This window comes from Eutrigla gurnardus, assembly GCF_963514095.1.
Source record: "Eutrigla gurnardus genome assembly, chromosome: 10".
Lineage (NCBI taxonomy): Eukaryota > Metazoa > Chordata > Actinopteri > Perciformes > Triglidae > Eutrigla > Eutrigla gurnardus.
In genome coordinates this window covers 12,862,545-12,879,782 of record NC_139924.1, presented here as the reverse complement: position 1 = coordinate 12,879,782, position 17,238 = coordinate 12,862,545, and the positions used below count along the sequence as shown (strand labels likewise).

The window sequence follows — 17,238 nt, the reverse complement described above, 5'->3', positions numbered from 1 at the left end:
TCACACCACGTGGCCTGTAGGGGGCGACAATGGGAATATGGCTATTCAGAGTAATTCATTATTGAAAAAAATCAATAATAATAATATGATTTAATCTATATCAAATCATATATTTGAGATTGCATATTTGCGTCATGTCATTCACATTTAAAAAAAGCTTTTGCATTTGGTGTGAACGCAACATAACTTGTCAGGAGATTTGGATGTTTTCATAACAACCTAAAATGTGACCATTCTCTTATTTATTTATCCTTCTCCATCATGGTAATGTATGTCATTTTACTAAATGAGTCGAGCACACGGTTTTATTCTCTGTAATTCTCTGCAGAAGACCCCACCAGCCCTGAACACAGCCACTGTATGATGATGCCACATGTGGAAATGCTCTCTGCTGTCTTGAATGTTCACCCAGCCCCATCTAAATATTTACCATCTGTCTTATCTCTTCTTCTTCCTGATTTCACCACAAAATATGCAGCCTTGGTCGAGCTGCGCGGCGGACAAATAGTTTTGAAGCAGCCATGAACAGGATGTTTTTAGAGTGGAGACGGAGAGATTCAGATTATCTCCATGGTGTTGTTTGTTCCTATGATTGAAGGTCAGTGTTAAAGGTAATCCTTCTAAGCAGTTAACGGAGTGTATCCGCCTTAAACCTCTGTGTTTGTATTGATTGAACCGAGGCATTTTCCAGGTTCCAGTCATTTGTAGACATGCAAAGGAAAGGAGGAGGCCTCGGGTTTAAGACTCGGTTTGATGATGGATGCAGCTCCTGTTCTCAGTTTTAGGACTCACAATCACCGAGTCGGAGTAAAGAGAGAGAAAACAAGCATGTACCTTCCACTAATGGCCCTGTTGAAATGTCAACAACTGGACTTGTGCTCTTTGTCCAGGCTTCCTCTCCGACTGTCGGCCAGCAGAGGTTGTCCCAGTCTGCTGTAAATGAGGCTTGTCGGGTCTGCCTCTCCAAGCCACAATCAATAGCTTTTAAGTGGCTTTGCAGTTGGTCTGATCCCTGGTGAGAAATGGATATTGGAATCAATAAGTTCTCAGCTTCTCCACAGTAACAATAAGTGTTGGTGTAGAGATGAAAAACAAATGTCTGCAGAGTTCCTCGTGTTGTGCTGTGGGTTCTGCGGCTAGACTGCAAGGACAGTTAATGATGTGCAGGCTAATCATATCGTATTGATCCAGGATTATCGGTTCTCGGCCATCGGAGCACTTTGACTCTTAGACCTCAACACAGACTCATATTCATGAAACTATTGGCTGGACATGGAGGGTAAACAAGTGGCTAAAAGATTCATTAATGAAGCGTTTGTTGACCGTGTTCCCAAGACTTTTGTACCTTTCAGCGATTGGCTCTGTGTGAAGGTTTAAAGTAAAGCAGGGTTTGAACCTCTCCATCAGATTCTTAATCTGAGATGAGGAGTTTTGTTTTCACAGCAGAGCATGCATACACATGTATGATGTTTTTGTTTGAGGTAACAATATCCCTGGAAACCGTCCACCTGGAGACGGTGAAGGTCGGCTGCTGAGCAGCTGAAACATTCGTGACTTGACACTGGCGGCTTTTCAAAGGCACCGGGATGTTGGCACATTGAGCCTGCTGGAAACGGGGCTTCATAACAGGGAGCCTCAGACATAATACAGAGGCTGAACCACTAGTTTGGCACTTCCACGCTTGACTGACCTGCTGCTTCTCCAAGCAGGCACCTTGGCTGACCCCAGGCATGCTGTGCTCGGTTTTCAGGGTTTCTGCTCCGCTACAGAGTTGTCTAGTGCATTTTGATCCTCATACTTTAATGGTTGGGATCAGGGATAATCCCTTTGGCTGTTCCTAAATGGCTGGTTTTGTGGGTTTTCTGGAAAAACTGAGATGCAGTTTGGAATTTTAGGGGGTTTATTTTTGACATTTTATAGCTTAATCGAAGAATGTCAATACTCTCAGTACTATCTTTTGCCAAAGCTTTAGATGCAGACTACAGTCTCCCCCCTGTCTTCATCAGCAGAGGAAGTTTGACCCATTTATAAGCAACGTAGAGTTGAGTCACTGTGTTGCCATTAACATTTTGCCTAAGTGAGCTGAGAATATAATCATCAAGAAAAACATTAAAATAAAGTAAATTATTTGAATTCCAAATATTATATTAGAAATATGCATACTACTGCCCCCTGAAGTCCAAGCCAAGCAGTTCATGTGCTGCCTTTTATGTTCTGTTAGTGTAGCCAGAAATCATGGTGGAAAACGCAGGCTAGCAAGCTAACAAGCCAGCCGCCAAATGAGTAAAAGGGACAACTTAACGCAAGACACAAATTCCTTTCACTTTCTCACAAATGTCTAAGAGATGTGTGGAAGAAGCATTAAGTCTCAAGTCCACATGAAAGAGAGGAGGCTTGTGCTGTGATGGTAAAGCTGTGCTGGTTAGAGAAGCCGAGGAGAGGCGGCTGGGCGCGTCCATGAACCCCCTCCCGGTCCTGCCCACATCCATGCTTTTTTTTTTTTATCTTCAAGAGGCATTTAATTGGAATTTCCTGGGTAGAGGCGCTTCAGTGAAAGATCTGGGGTTGAGTCGCTCTTTAAAAGTGGTGGCGTTGTTGTCATTTAACCCTGGAACAATGACAGAAAGGCAGCACAGCTGTCAGCTGACTGGGGACCGAGCCCTGTATTGGCAGGCGGAGACGTATTTAATCTTGGTTTAGCTGACTCAGTAGAAGAGGTTGTAAACCTTCCACTGTATGAATTTTCCTCCTTTCATGAGCGTTTGAACAGATCCTCCAGAGGTACGATGCCTCGCAGTCAGACTCTGCTGGAAAGGAGCGGCCTGGCTTCATGTTACTCCAGTGAATCCATCTTGCAGACATGAAGTCTGGCCTTCCCAGAGCCAGCCCTGCATCTCTGTCTGTCCTCTCTCTGAAGGACAGATTGATGCGGGGCATACAAAGCAGACAGCTCAGCCTCCACTGAATATTTCCTGATCTGACCCGGTGCACAACCAGAGGGCTGTGCGCTCCACTTCTCCTGTGCACGCTCTCGTCTTTGTGTCTGAGCAGAAGGTTTGGACGGGCTCGGAGCACTCTGGCCCGGAGCCTCGGTGCACTGAGGAGGAAAGCTGCAAAATGGCACCCATGAGGAAATCAGAAACATGCGCTTGCCTCTCGGTCTCTGCTGTTGGAAATACTTTCAGATCTCGTTCAGTTTCTGGCCCCCGTGTCGACTTCAGGCAAACAAGCAAGCAAGCATGAAGGCACGCAGGCGGATTAAGGAATGGGTTTTGAGTTTTAGGGAAGTTTTAATCTCTGGAGCCCAGGAGGAGGGCTCGGGACTTTTGACCTCCCACACTGTGGAAGTCCGGAACAAATCGAAATAAAAGATCTTGATAGATTATCTGATTAAATTAAACTCAATACTTTAGGCGCTTTGCCTTGTGGCTCTATTATGGGAACCCGCTGTTTTTCAAAAGGATGAAAATGAGTCATTCAAAGCTGGATTGTGCAACTTTTAGAGATTAAAATAAGAACAAATTTGCTGTTTCATTACTTCAGTTGACCTTTGCCCTTGTGTTCTCCCTAAATCCTCTGTTTGCCTGCAGTTGTCATTGATGTTGGAGATGTTTTGGATGAGATTAGTGGCGACAGAGAGGGGAAGTCAAAGCAACCACAGCGCTGCTATAGCAGTGAGATGAAGGCGATGTGATGGTTCACTCCCAATAGTGGTTGGTTATATGCAATTATGCAATACCTGTTATGAATTTTGCACTATTCTTTGACTTTATTTCTCTATATTTCAGGGGTGTTCAAACCAAAAGTAACAAACTGCTACCATACGTCTGTTTTTGTGTTATTGTGGTGTATAAATGCAGACTGCCCTGTTAAAATAAAAGATAACTTAGGCTTCACACTATACTGCTACAACTTAATAAAATAATATAAGATAGGATGAGAGATAAGGTTGAATGTTGTGGTCATGAGAAGAGGAAACGGTCTCACTGCTGCCCCCTGGTGTACTGTCGGGGCACGGCACCATGCTCCTCTCTTTATCTGGTAAATTCAGCTCCTATTCATCAGCACGCTGTTACTCAACCTTTCCTCCACATTCTTCACCGTCTCTGGCTGACAGACGACCGCTGTTGTTACAGGAGGTGACTTCCTGTTTCCAACATGTGGAGTTAAGACGCATGTTGGTGTAATCCTGAAGGATCTGGATGTAGTTGATTTACGTGTTGAGGCCAACAAGACGGACGGGGGGGCAGAAGCCAGAATTTGTTTTCCTGGAACGCAGACACACAGAATATTTTTCTCTCCATGCACAGTGGACACCTGGGTAATATTGAGCGCCAGCGTCCCCTCCTCCCATCCATCCCTTCCCCGGCTCCATGTCTCTTTTCACCTCCCACCTTTGATCCATGTCAGCCCCCTGAGGGGGAACTATACGACACCGGGTACAGAGCATGTCATTCCTGGCACGCGTCCAGAGCTTCCTCATTTTATCTGGCCTTAGCCTTAGGTTCTCCTCCCTGAGCAGTGGACTTACTTCTGGTGGCGTTTGGTCCGGCTGGTCTGGCTTCGGTCCGTTGACGGTGATCCAAACCTCGCGCTTCCAAGTGCAGCATATACATGTAGAATGTTGCCTTAAATGATTGAATTTTTATAAGTGAACAAATCATCCAGTAAATGGTAATCCAGGTGTTGAATTCATGCCGATTCAATGAATTTGTGGAGCCCTAAACCTCTAAACCTGGTCCTTCTGTTTTTCCAGGTCTTTAAAGGTGAATTTCAGCTACCAGATTTCCTAAGAGAACAGTCACAGGTACAGTAGCATTTCTGCCTGTCGTCGAGCTTTGGCTTATTTCTTTTTTTCAAATTCAGCCTTTTTTTAGTGTCTGATTTCAGTTCACTTCATCTGCAGCTCAGTGGGAGATCTGCTTACATTCACACATCCGTTGTTTTTTACTTTAGTTTCTCACGACGTCTGTTGTGCTTTCTGGTCTCGGCTTCATCATCCTCTTCATGTTTAGTTGTCCGTGGACATTTTGCCTGTTAGTCCCTTTGTGTTGCCTTGTTGCTTCTTGGTTTAAGGGCCTGGCGTTGGCTGAATAGCACCGCTGCCCTCCTCTGGTAGTCTGCATCTACGTTCTATATATTTTAGGAAGAGTGCTTTCCATTTGTCAATAATGCCTTTGTATCATCAATCAGCGTCTTTGTTCATTGAATGGGGGGGAAATTGAATAATGTGTGAAAGGTGTCCATGATTACACGATAATGAAAAGTCACCATGATCAACTTGTCGTGTTTGTGTTTTTTATCCTGATCCGCCATCAAGTCTTGTATCGTCCCATCCCGCGTCTTACTTCACACACTCTAACTACTGTCTGTCTGTCTGTCTGTCTGCCTTTGTCCTCCGTACAGATCCAGAGGTCTGCAGAGCGACCCAACCCCAGTTAGGGAGGTGGCGTTACCACGACACCCAGGTACAGCTCCACTTCATTCAACATGAAAAAGCATCATAGCATTACTGCAACCAATAATGATTTCCTTTGTTGATCAGTCTGATGTTTTTGTGGTTAATTAATTAACAATTAGTCTAAAATAATGTCAGAAAACAGTGAAAAACTATTCATTTTAAGTCTTGCTTTGTCTGACCAACAGTCAAAAAGTCAAATATATTCAGTTTACAGAGATAGAAATCAGAAAAGCAGGAAATCCTCCCATTTCAGAAGCTGCATCTGATAATCATTGATAATATTTTTGCTTTATAACAATGTAAACAAATTGATTATCAGAATTGTTAACGATTATTCTTGTCAAGAGTTTATGTCTGTACACTAAATATGAGCCGACATTACGGCGTTTTCCTGTGCTGGAATATTTCCCAGCCAAGAAATAGTCCGACACGTAAACCTCCCTTGAAGGAGGAAACTGTTTTGTGCTCACCAGGTTTTAAAACCTGGTGATTTTCTGCATCGTTTCTCCCCGTATCCAGCTCTAGCTCTATGTTCTGTTAAAGGTCTAGTGTGTAGCATCTGGCTGCATCTTTCACTTTAATAGTCTAAGAGGGGAGTTCAGCCCATGGTTTTATCTCTGAGTCATGGAAGGTCATCAAACCGTTTGAACTAATGCTGTGTTGTTCATACATTTTTAGCCCGGCGCTATTAAATACAAGTCAAGGCCAAGAAGCAAATTAGCGAGAATGACTCAAATGAAGGGGGATACACTTGAGTTTCTTGCGTGAACTATCAGCATGTCTGTTGCAATAAACACAAATGGCAAAAATTAGCTTTGTGTTTGGTGTGAACACACCTTAAGAAAAATGAAGGTTAAGATAAACTAATTAATGATGCTTTCTCATGTCCCAGGACAGGAATGGAGGTGCAGTGGAACAAAAAATCATGGACGTCGTCTCACCCATCTCACCGTCTGTTGGGCATTGGCACCTTTCCAAAGTCACCGCAGGACCATCTCCTCACCGAGAACTCTTAGCCTTCAATGTTGTACTTTACGAAAAATAATGCTATTAATTCTCACAACCACAGAATGTCCGTTATCTTTTCCTGTCACATCACGCTCATCGGTTTTTTTAGACAGGATTTCTGGCTTTTTAGAAGAAGAAGAAAATCCCTTCTGTGATTCTGTTGTAAGAAACTGCAGTGAACTCAAATTGCAAGAGACATTGATGAATGGAAAATTAGCTTTTGGAAGATGCAATACCTATTTTAATGTTAATTTTTTTTCATACCTTTGTATCGTGCAATGTCATGGGTACTGATCAGTATCAACGTGATAAACTTTGTTTTTGTAAACCTGTTGTCAGTCTGGTTATATTTGCTCGGTGACGTTTTAATCCTTCGGTTTAAAAAAACAAAACAAAGCTGGAGAGACGAGTGAAAATAACTGAACATGAAACTGACATTGAAAATGTTTCAGTAAGTCCTGAACACTTGAACAAATGATGCATCCATACCAATATAATATTCAGCAATATGATCATTTCTTATTAGGAATTTGAGATCTTGAAGTCGGTGCACAACATTGAGAAAAAAACAGTTAATGTGTAACACATACAGCATTGGTGATTCTATTCATTTCAATGTAGTTCTGATAAAAACAAACATTCAACAAACAATTGTTGACTTTTAAAGAATAACCTTAAAAGTGCTCATAGCGGCTGGTTTAACAAGCTCCTCTCAGCTGGCCTGGATGTAGAATCACATCCGAGTTTGGAAATGTAGAACAATATCTCTAGTCTGGCGGTTGGGCCTCAGTTCTTCTTGGATTTGTCGGGCTTGGTTCCAGAGCTGGAGGTGGAGTTGTACTTGGAGGACAGCAGCATGGTGAGGAGCAGCAGCACGGGCACCAGCAGGTACGGGAGGTATATGGAGACCAGCAGCCAGCGCTCCTGCAGGGTCTGGGGACCAGGATGGGGTTTGGTAGGGAACTGGTAGAAGAGGATGTGAGCAAGGATCGGGACCAGCGTGGTGGCCACGTGTGTGGAGTACACGATGGCGGGAGTCTTGATCCACTTACAGTCACCTGATGGACAAGAAAGACAGATCATCAGTCCATCCTACATTTATTTGGGGCGGCCAAACCAAAATAAAAGCTAAATTATCTGGATGACTAAGAAAATACAAAACAATTACTCACTTCCTTATATTTATTTCATTTCATAAATTAATTGCCATTTCGTTTGCGAGTATACTGGGTTTCATGTGTTACCACGTAAGAGTCCAGACCCATTTTTCCTTAAAGGAAAATACATTTGATTAATTACTGAGTGCCAACGACATCTGGGATTGTTTGACAGAGCTGTGCTTTCCTCGGCCCGGTGATCTCGTGGCTGTGTGGATCAGGGTGGGAGGATTGGTTGCTTTAAAGAATAGCGATACATAAAAAACTTGAGTGGCTGCATCACTTCCAGATGTTTCCAGTTGTGGTCAGTTTGTCATATTTGTGCCAAATCAGACTTAACATAATTCCCGTGTCACATGACCGTGGAAACCAATGAGTCACGAGAACGGAGCAGAATGGCTGAAGAAGGCAGCCAAACAGCCAAATCGTCAGCGCCACCTGCTGCCCATCAAAAGACATTACACAGGAGTTTTCAGAGGCAAAGCTCATCATTATTAACCAAAACCTCTGCATAGAAGGGAGCTCATGTTTGTGATGTGTCCGCCCCAAAGTCCTAAACCAAGACACTAAAGGTTAATGGGGTCATAAATAAATATCACAATGGATCTTCCCCGGGTGCATTAAAGGTATTCTGAGGTTTTATGTTCAAATGTGAAAATTAGTAATTAAATATGCAGCAGGAGCAGAAATCAGATAGATTTTTCAAGGTTTTTAGAGGGAATCTTTCATATATCAGTCAAACAAATCCTACATTTGTTTTAAGAATTCCTAATTAATGTATTTTTTGACTGCTTTTGCGATCAATTTATTAATGGACAGTGTGTCATGTGATTTGCCTTTAAGTGTAATTCACTTTTAAATGATAATATTAATAAAACAAGCCAAAAAAAAAACCTCAGCAATGTTAAAATAAATAAATACAAACAATGGTGGGGAAAGAGCACGTATTTAATCTGACTGTGAGAGAGAAAGCAGCTCTAGTAGCAGGAAGGACTGACCTCTCAGGAACGCGAACGCTGCAACGGGGAAGAACGGCGTCTGAAACAAAGCCTCGCAGAAAATGAAAGACTTGAACCAGTGCGGCGGATCCAGCACCATGGGGTCCTTGAACTCATCAGCGTACCACTTGCTGAGATCCTTCAGCTGGTGGACAGAGACGTTCAATGCGTCACTAACATGTTTGCAGGTTCACTTCCAGACTACTTTCTTTCCTTCACTTACCGGCTGAGGATACACACTTCCGGGCAGCAGCGCCTGTAGGTCAATGAATAAGGTAATAGGAATATGAGAGGCGAAGTAGAAGAAGAATATGATTTCTAACACGCGGATAGCCATCATCTCTCTCACTTGTTGCAAAAGACCAACAAACCGGGGCCAAGTTCACAGCGGCGGCGTGTCGTAGAAACGCGCGTTCCCGGGAAGAATCCCATTGGTCGGCTGAGGGAGACGAGAGGGGCGGTGCCGCATGCTGCTTCAGGTACACCCGGAAGTGTCGGAACTTGTAGTTTTCTGTATGGAAACTCCAATGTGACTTATTTCTGGTTGTTTTATAAAGTTAATGATATGTGTGTGTGTGTGTGTGTGTGTGTGTGTGTGTGTGTGTGTGTGTGTGTGTGTGTGTGTGTGTGTGTGTCAAAGTCAAATGTATTTAAAAAGCACAATATAATATATATGACGTATAATATATATATATATATATATATATATATATATTAAAAAAGCACAATATAATATATATGACGTATAATATATATATATATATATATATATATATATATATATATATATATATATATATTATACGTCATATATATTATATTGTGCTTTTTAAATACATTTGACTTTGACATGCATATATATATATATATATATATATATATATATATATATATATATATATATATTATACGTCATATATATTATATTGTGCTTTTTAAATACATTTGACTTTGACATGCATATATATATATATATATATATATATATATATATGCATGTCAAAGTCAAATTTATTTTTATAGCATAATATCATACACTGTTGTCATTCAAAGTGCTTTAAAATAAAATAAATAAAATGTATACAGATTGAATAAAACAATAATAATAATTTTAATAACAATAGTAATAAAACAATAAAAACAATAACACAATATAAAATAGTATACAATAAAAGTAAAACAGCTTAAACCTCCAGAAACAACAAAGGTTCATGTAAGAATAGAATAAAAGGACAAGATTAAATAAAATCAATATAAAATATGTGATATATATATATATATATATATATATATATATATATATATATATATATATATATATATATATATATATACACCCTCTTCTGGCGCCTTTGTATTTAGATGGGATTTATTTTTTCCAAGGTGACACTGGCTGCTGTGAACATTTAGCTTCATGATTCAGCCTCATCTTTCACCAAAGACTGAGGACTCTCAACATCCACATAATCCTGAAGGAAAAAAGAGAGAGAACATTTTCATTACACTATACCACTAAAATCATCTGATTGTCCAGCTGCAGTTAAACGCATTTAATAAGCAGCTTTAAAAACGGTTTCCTTTTCCTCTGTTTCCACTGTTCTTTCAAAGAAGCATGTTCTACCCGTTTGTTTGATTAACATGTCACCTCATTAAAACATCACAGCTGTGAGCTTTTAAGATGAACGTCATGTAAAAGTCATATGACTTTACATGCTTCATTCATATCATATGACTTCAACCATGCAATCTAACTTGACATACATATTATTAATGTCAAGGCTATTTTTGACACCATGATGGTCACATGATGTTTGTTTTGTTTGTTTCATAACCTTGAAACGATGTAAAAGATGGAGTAGCCATCCTTTCCTTACCGCATCGTTTTCCATGATGTTCTCCAACGTGTCAACAATGTCTGTGAATGATGGTCTCAGCGTGTACGGCTCCAGCCAACAGTCTCGCATGACATGAAGTCTGTGGGGTTTTGACATTCAAGGCCAAACACAACATTTTCATATAATAATGTAAGTTTTTAAAGGTAACAAATGTAATACATTTAATTGCTATAGGAGGCCTATAAGATACCTCCTATATCAATTTGGTTTTCACTTACATCTCTGGTCTGCAGCCTTCAGGGTTTGTGTTTCTGTGACCAATACAGATGTGATACACCACGGCCTCCGAAGACTCAAGGTCCGGGTACGGCATTGTCCCTGAAAATGTAATATGTTACATACCAGATATATTCCAAAGTAAAGCAAACCTGACTTTAAGTCTTAACCTTTTTCCTGCTGTCTTTTCAAATGTTCCATCGTATGTTTTCATTTTGTATGTTTCCACCTTACTGTGAGCATTGTTTTATAGAACGTGATACTGCCTTGAAATACATGTTTATTTGCAACTAAAGGAGGCAGTCAAACAGGCAACACGCCTCCATCATACCTGAAGTGGACCACTTCACATGTAATCATGTAGGGCCACATACCATTAGAAGAGTTCATATCACTACACCCTGATAATGGGAGGACAACTAGGATGACAAACAGAGGGGACTGTGTGATCCACACACAGACACTCACATAAGAGAGTGCCGCAGCTGATTTTAAATTCAAGATTAATTCATGGCTAAAATCAAATCAATCACATAAATATCTTGTTGTTGTTGTTGTTGTACAGTGAATATGTACTGTGTTGTAGTTGTGTTTTTATACAACAGTTTTAATTTTCTCAACAGAGATGGTGTTCTCTGTTTCCTGCCCAGGGACTACAGATGCACTGACCCTGTTAAACAAATAAATAAACAAATCACATCTATTATTAGATGTGGAACCAACTCACCAAACGTCTGCATCTCCCACAGCACGATGCCAAACGCCCACACGTCTCCCTTGAAGCTGTAATGGTTGCTCTTGAAGTACTCAGGTGGGTACCAGCGCAGCGGCACACGCTGCTGCACACGTCACAAATGACATCAGTATACAGTGTGACTGGTATGATTTCAGTAAACTAATAGAAACCATGAGTCACATAGCAACCATGACATTAATGAGCGTTACTGTTGGTCTTTTTCTAATTGAAGGTCACGTCTCTCTGAAACGTTTCCTGTTGCAGAGGATGTGGTTAAAATCCTCTGCAACACTCATACACACATACACACACACACACACACACACACACACACACACACACACACACACACACACACACACAAATACAGAATATAAAATCATTTTTCACTTGCAGAAGAGCTGATGCCAGCCTTGGTAACAGTTACAGTTTTTTTGCGATTGCTTTCACACTTAAAGTGAATGGATAGACAAAAGCATCAAATCTTTTGTTCCCTTAAACAAAGACACCAAAAATATAATATATAATATGGTACAAATGTGTCCAAGTTGATACAGAAAATGTACAACTGTATCCAAGGTGGTATAAATATTTCCATGATAGGACCAAAATTGTTCTTTTATCACACACTATGTTGTTGTTTTCTGCAAGAACAATGTAGTCTGTGACACTTGGCTAGGCCTGTTACGATAACAAATTTTGCTGGACGATTAATTGTCCCAGAAATGATTGCGATAATATTGCCGTTTTGAGACCATTTTCAACTGATATAATGCGAGTACACCCTTTCAAAGATCAAAACGTTTATTTCTAAAGAATATTTAACATGAGAACTGGAAAACATGTAAAATATCCAAAATAAATAAATAAAACAACCAAAAACAATAAATAAAATGGACTCTAAATCTAATTTAACAAAAATGCACTTGAATAAAAACACACACAACCGAAACAATAAATAAATTGAATGTTAACTATATGAGCATTGGCAGCAGCAAAATAAGCGCTGGCGAGCACAGCAAGAGGATGGACGGCAGAAGACCCTGAAAGAAGCGTTTTCAATCGGGAGAAGGCCTTCCGCGAGAAAGTGGAGAAGCTCAAGAGGACAAGTGACCCCCAGAACTTCCAGAAAGAGGAGAACCTTAAGTCCTCAACCAGCCTGGAGAACTTCATGAACCCCCAGGCTGAAATGGAGGTCACCCAGGCTGTTCTTATCCGCAAGCTGCAGGGGGAGATCCAGACCCTGAAAGAAGACCTCTCTGAGAAAGAGGAGGTCTTAAATGACATGAGTGAGAGCCTGAACTTACAGGGCTCAGCCTGCCGGCAGAACTACATTAACCTCCATGCTGAGAAGCAAGTCACTCAAGGCCTCCGAGCCCAATTAGCTCAGCTCAAAAAACGGTACCAGTGCAAGACCCTGGAGCAGGAGCAGCAGGAGGCTCTGGAAAAACGGCTGGAGCTGACAACTGCACTCCTCAATGACTCGGAGGACCTAAAAGACAAACAGGTCTCATCCAACCAGGAGCTGGTGTCTAACCTCCACAGTGCCATTGAAGACAATCAGGGGCTCCGAGCTGAGTTAACTCAGCTCAAAGAAGAGCTCCAGAAGAAGACCCTGGACCAGGAGCAGGAGAAGGAAGTCCTTGAAGAACAGGTCACTGCCAACCAGGAGTCACCAGCAGACAACACAGACAACAAGGTCGAGAGAGGTTGCTATGGTAATGGTTGCCATGGTGACGGTTGCCATGGTTACGGTCGCCATGATTACGGTTGCCATAACAACCTTTACCATAGCAACCGTAACCATAGCTACCATTACCATGGCAAACCGTAGACATCAAGGTTGTTATGGCAACCGTAATCATGGCAACCGTAACCATGGCAACCGTAACCATGGCAACCGTAACCATGGCAAACCGTAGACAAAAACACGTAAACAAAAGCACATATACCAGAACAATAGCAGCTAAATGCATTTTTTGTTTGGCTTTGAAACCAGTTCCATCTTTTTAAAACTCCAAATCTCAACTAGCGTGTTTGCTACTAGTGGGGCTCCGATGCTACACGCTACACCAGGGGTCCGTCTCCCCACACAGAGACTGTGCGCTGACAGGTAACCGATACAACACGTGACGGGGGCTAGACGGTGATGCACCGGAGTGAAAACTCTCTGGTGGAGAGACGCAAGGAAAAATGTAAATTATCGCGGCTGGCAAAGTTACCGAGCTCTTTAAAAGTTATCATGTGATTAATTGATTTATTGCTTATTGCGACAGTCCTACACTTGGCATCCCATTGCTTTATATTATATATTTCATTAAAGGCAGAGTATAGGTAGTTTGGAAAAAACACAGAGACCGAAAAAGTCCCGCCCCTTGCTGTTCAAAGCCCCTCCCCCGAACATCAAACGAGATGGAAAACTGAAATCCTGACTGTACCAACAGGAGAATGTGTTGTGTGTTTGTTGATGCCGTCTCACCGGTGGTTTCCTCCAGCGGCTGCCGCGGCGGCTCGTCACAGACGTTAAGTCTCGGGCCAGGCCGAACTCTGCTACTTTCACCTCCCAGGGGAACTTGTTGACCATGATGTTCCTCAGGGCCAAGTCACAATGTGCAATCTGGAGGGGCAGCGACAGCGCTCAGCAGAGGCCTGTGATTGGTCAGTGGGGCTAAATGGTAGCATATTCAATCATCACCGAGTACTAAAAGCCTGTTCTCTTGTTACCATTTTGAAGCGCAGGTGCTGCATGGCCAGAGCGATGTGGTAGGAGGCGATGGTGAGGAGGCTTTGCAGCTCAGGGTCTGCACTTAAGTGGACTCTGTTGGTCTGCAGGAAGGTCCTCAGAGTCCCGCAGCTCACATGCTCCATGAGCAGCATGTAAGGCTCTGCACAATTGGAAATATAGAGAGAGGATGAGGGACTTACGTCTACCTTCATTGATGCTTTTTCAACCAGTCCATCAGGAACCAGATTCATATTTGTAGAAGAAGAACCGTCTGAGGATGAATGTCTCTCACCCTCAGTGGTGTTCCAGTCCAGCAACTGGAGGATGTTCTTGTGGTACATCAGTTTCCTCATGATGGAAACCTCCGTGTCCACATGCTTAGACCGGACACCTCAAGGACAAAAGGGAGAACCATGGCTCTATTACTGAAATCTAAACAAAATCATCTGAAACAAATCATTTCCCACTGAAATGCGAAGATGCTGTCACATTGTGTTGTGTTTGTGAATAATAATTAGTAACAATATGGTATGAAAATAATCAAAATAACAAACCATCAATTCAAATAAAGTACACAGTTAAAATGACCATTGTTGGTGTCTAGATTGATGAATCTGTTTGCATGAAAACCCATAGTCTAAATGTTGGAGTTACCTTCTTTGCTGATCTTGCAGGTGAACATGTTGTGGCCTTTGCACGTCCCTCTGGTCATTTGGGCCTGGTAGAAGATGCCCTCCTTCCCTGCTTTGATCAGCTGCAGCAGGTTCAGGTCTGACTGGGTAACACGAGGACCCTTGAATAAATAGAGAGGCGACTTTGTGGCATCAAATCAGAGCAGACCGCCAATGATTAGGGCATGCAAACAACCGCATCCTGGTCAGAGTTACAAACTCCTGATCTGTAAATATGTGCATTATTACCTGCTGCAGGCCTTTCCACAGCCTCCTGGAGGAGGACCTGCCTGAGCTGCTTTGCTGCGGAGGAAGCTCCTCCTCCTCCCCCGCTGCTGGCACCAGCCTCACAGGCATGATGGGAGCTTCCAGCCGAGGAACAGCATCCAGCAACAAGTTGCTACCCTGTAGCTCTCGAATGGTCTGGACCAGAGAGCGGTATCTGCAAGAATAAGTAGTGCCTATAGTAAAACACTGAACGCTGTACAAGGTATAGGGATTATAACATTACAACCTTTGAGCAGATCATGTTTCTGTGGTAACGGCACTATTTCAGGCTCGTCATTTTCCCAGCAGACATTTCAGCATAGAGCAGGAAAACCACACAGAACTAAAAACATGAGACGCTGTTTGGTGGAGGGTTGTGCTAGCTCACCTGGTAGATAAGCCTCATGTGAACTAAAGCTGAGTCCTTACCACAGCACTCAGGGTTTCAATGCAACCTGCAGCCTTTAACTGCGTGGTGTTCCTCTCTCCCCCTGCTTCCTGTCTATTTTCAGCTAATAGAGGCACAAAGCACGGATATTCATCCGAAAAATGTGTATTAAAACGTATAAATCTGGTTTTGTGGGTTCTTCGGCGTGCACACTCCTGAAGAACATGAAGTGCACCGGGACAGAACTGTATTTTAGTGGATTTCTGCTTGCAGAAATATATGTTTGACCAATGAAATCCTTTGTTCCAAGTGATGTCATACCTCTGGGTAGCTTGCTGCCAGGATGGCTCATCAATTTGACTTCATAACTCTCGTAATGACAACACAGTGTTGTGTGTTGGTAACAGAAAGGAGCTAGCCACAACAGCTAGCTTTACCATGAAATGTGTGTGTTAATGTCAGCCTCTTAAACATTCTCTGTCTGGATCATTAAATCAAGTTTTCACAAAACCAGGACCAGGTGACAGAAAAAAACTTTAGTTTCACAATCTAGAACTCCAAAACAGCTGCAGATTTAGTCCTGAATATGTTACACTTTGTTTGTTTTTTAGCTAATAAACACAATAAAGGACAACTCTGACAAATCAAATGACACTGAGGACAAATCGGTAAATTCCTTGTGAAATGATTTCAGCTTCTTACTTTCTTAGACACAAGGCCCCCAGCAGTAAGAAGACCAGGACGGTGAAGGACAGGGTCCCTATGAGGATGTAGTCAAGCGGGTCCAGGGACTGATCTGAAGTAGCCAACCGGAGAAAAGCCGTCAGCTCCAACGTGCTCTCACAATGTGTCGGTGAACACAACTGGATGTAAGTCTCAGCTCACCTGGACACTCATGGGACCCACGGGACCCAGCAGACATGGTGTCTTCTGCTCCCCGAGCTCAACCTTTCTCCTCTGGATGAAGTAACATCACCTCATTCTAGAAGGTGATATTATACCATTTAAAATAACAAAGAAAGACGCAGGAACAATATCATAATCACAAATTCTTTCAGAAAGTGGGTTACAACTCTGATTTGGTCCCTGAGGTGCTGTAAAAAGAGCTAACTTGAACTCAGTTACCGTGACAACTAACTCTGTGAACCTAACCTGCTTTTTTTTCTTGCAAGTTTCTCTCTGAGTCAGACACGCTGTTTTATTTCCTCACTCTTATTTGTTTGTTCCCACAAAGCTCAGAAAAAAACCTGCATACTTTAAATCTACATCCTAAATTAAAATCTAGGCCCTGCCTTTTATTTACTTGTTGCCATGGTGAGTCATGGTAATGGAGCTGCATTGATGATGGTCACAAAACTCACTGAAAACACTGAAGACTCAAGAGTTTCCCATCTGAGGGTCGGTCAGAGTTCGGGATTTACTACTCAGAGTTAGTTCAAACGGCACCTGAAGCCCAAAGCAATAACATTTGACAGTAAGAGACACATTGAGATCATTTACATTAAATGTACCAAATACCTGTATTAAATACCTGTGTTTCCAGTTTGATAACTGATCAGAAGCCAGCTGGGATCATTGTGTTTCCTCTCTGCGTTCTGTGTTTATTCTGTTTGGAGCTGTAAAAAAGAAAAAAATCTATTACCCAGCAAGCATTGTTAAACCATGTGTTGGTTTAACCTCCAGCCTGTCGGTGCTGCTAAGTAAGAGCTCTCATGA

The 17,238-nt window shown here is 42.1% G+C and overlaps 3 protein-coding genes across 4 annotated transcripts in view; 1 reads left to right on the top strand and 2 right to left on the bottom strand.

Moving 5' to 3' along the window:
- tpst1 (tyrosylprotein sulfotransferase 1) overlaps positions 1-6,797 on the top strand; it is a 32,979-nt gene extending 26,182 nt beyond the window's left edge. Inside the window, exons 4-6 of one of the 2 annotated variants that reach the window (XM_084019214.1) lie at positions 4,757-4,807; positions 5,407-5,468; positions 6,354-6,797. In XM_084019214.1, coding sequence (XP_083875340.1) covers positions 4,757-4,807; positions 5,407-5,442 — 87 coding nt within the window. In that variant the 3' untranslated portion in view covers positions 5,443-5,468; positions 6,354-6,797. The remainder of the gene's footprint in view (positions 1-4,756; positions 4,808-5,406; positions 5,469-6,353) is intronic. The other variant, XM_084019215.1, reaches the window with a different exon arrangement.
- A 116-nt stretch (positions 6,798-6,913) lies between these two features.
- On the bottom strand, positions 6,914-9,181 carry tmem97 (transmembrane protein 97). Its single transcript, XM_084019216.1, has 3 exons — positions 8,848-9,181; positions 8,625-8,769; positions 6,914-7,527 (listed from the first exon to the last, which is right to left on the bottom strand). Exons 1-3 carry the CDS (start codon positions 8,962-8,964, stop codon positions 7,256-7,258), a joined length of 534 nt encoding a protein of 177 aa, XP_083875342.1. The 5' UTR covers positions 8,965-9,181; the 3' UTR covers positions 6,914-7,255.
- A 530-nt stretch (positions 9,182-9,711) lies between these two features.
- Positions 9,712-17,217, bottom strand: LOC311019842 (tyrosine kinase receptor Cad96Ca). The gene is made up of 14 exons (XM_084019455.1): positions 17,054-17,217; positions 16,884-16,968; positions 16,408-16,504; positions 16,225-16,318; positions 15,117-15,309; positions 14,851-14,989; positions 14,489-14,587; positions 14,196-14,356; positions 13,951-14,088; positions 11,463-11,574; positions 10,738-10,837; positions 10,499-10,598; positions 9,959-10,093; positions 9,712-9,912 (listed from the first exon to the last, which is right to left on the bottom strand). Exons 3-13 carry the CDS (start codon positions 16,442-16,444, stop codon positions 10,037-10,039), a joined length of 1,230 nt encoding a protein of 409 aa, XP_083875581.1. The 5' UTR covers positions 16,445-16,504; positions 16,884-16,968; positions 17,054-17,217; the 3' UTR covers positions 9,712-9,912; positions 9,959-10,036.
- Positions 17,218-17,238: the final 21 nt, after the last annotated feature.

What these genes read in the sequence shown, in the direction of transcription:
- LOC311019842 (XM_084019455.1), bottom strand. Translation starts at nt 16,444, where the DNA reads ATGTCTGCTGGGTCCCGTGGGTCCCATGAGTGTCCAG. An exon ending in TGTGGAAAGGCCTGCAGCAG is followed by an intron (nt 14,990 to 15,116) that starts GTAATAATGCAC and finishes TATTTATTCAAG; the next exon opens with GGTCCTCGTGTTACCCAGTC. An exon ending in GTGGGAGATGCAGACGTTTG is followed by an intron (nt 10,838 to 11,462) that starts GTGAGTTGGTTC and finishes TTACATTTTCAG; the next exon opens with GGACAATGCCGTACCCGGAC.
- tmem97 (XM_084019216.1), bottom strand. Translation starts at nt 8,964, where the DNA reads ATGATGGCTATCCGCGTGTTAGAAATCATATTCTTCTTCTACTTCGCC. An exon ending in GAAGTGTGTATCCTCAGCCG is followed by an intron (nt 8,770 to 8,847) that starts GTAAGTGAAGGA and finishes TCTGTCCACCAG; the next exon opens with CTGAAGGATCTCAGCAAGTG. An exon ending in AGCGTTCGCGTTCCTGAGAG is followed by an intron (nt 7,528 to 8,624) that starts GTCAGTCCTTCC and finishes CTTGTCCATCAG; the next exon opens with GTGACTGTAAGTGGATCAAG.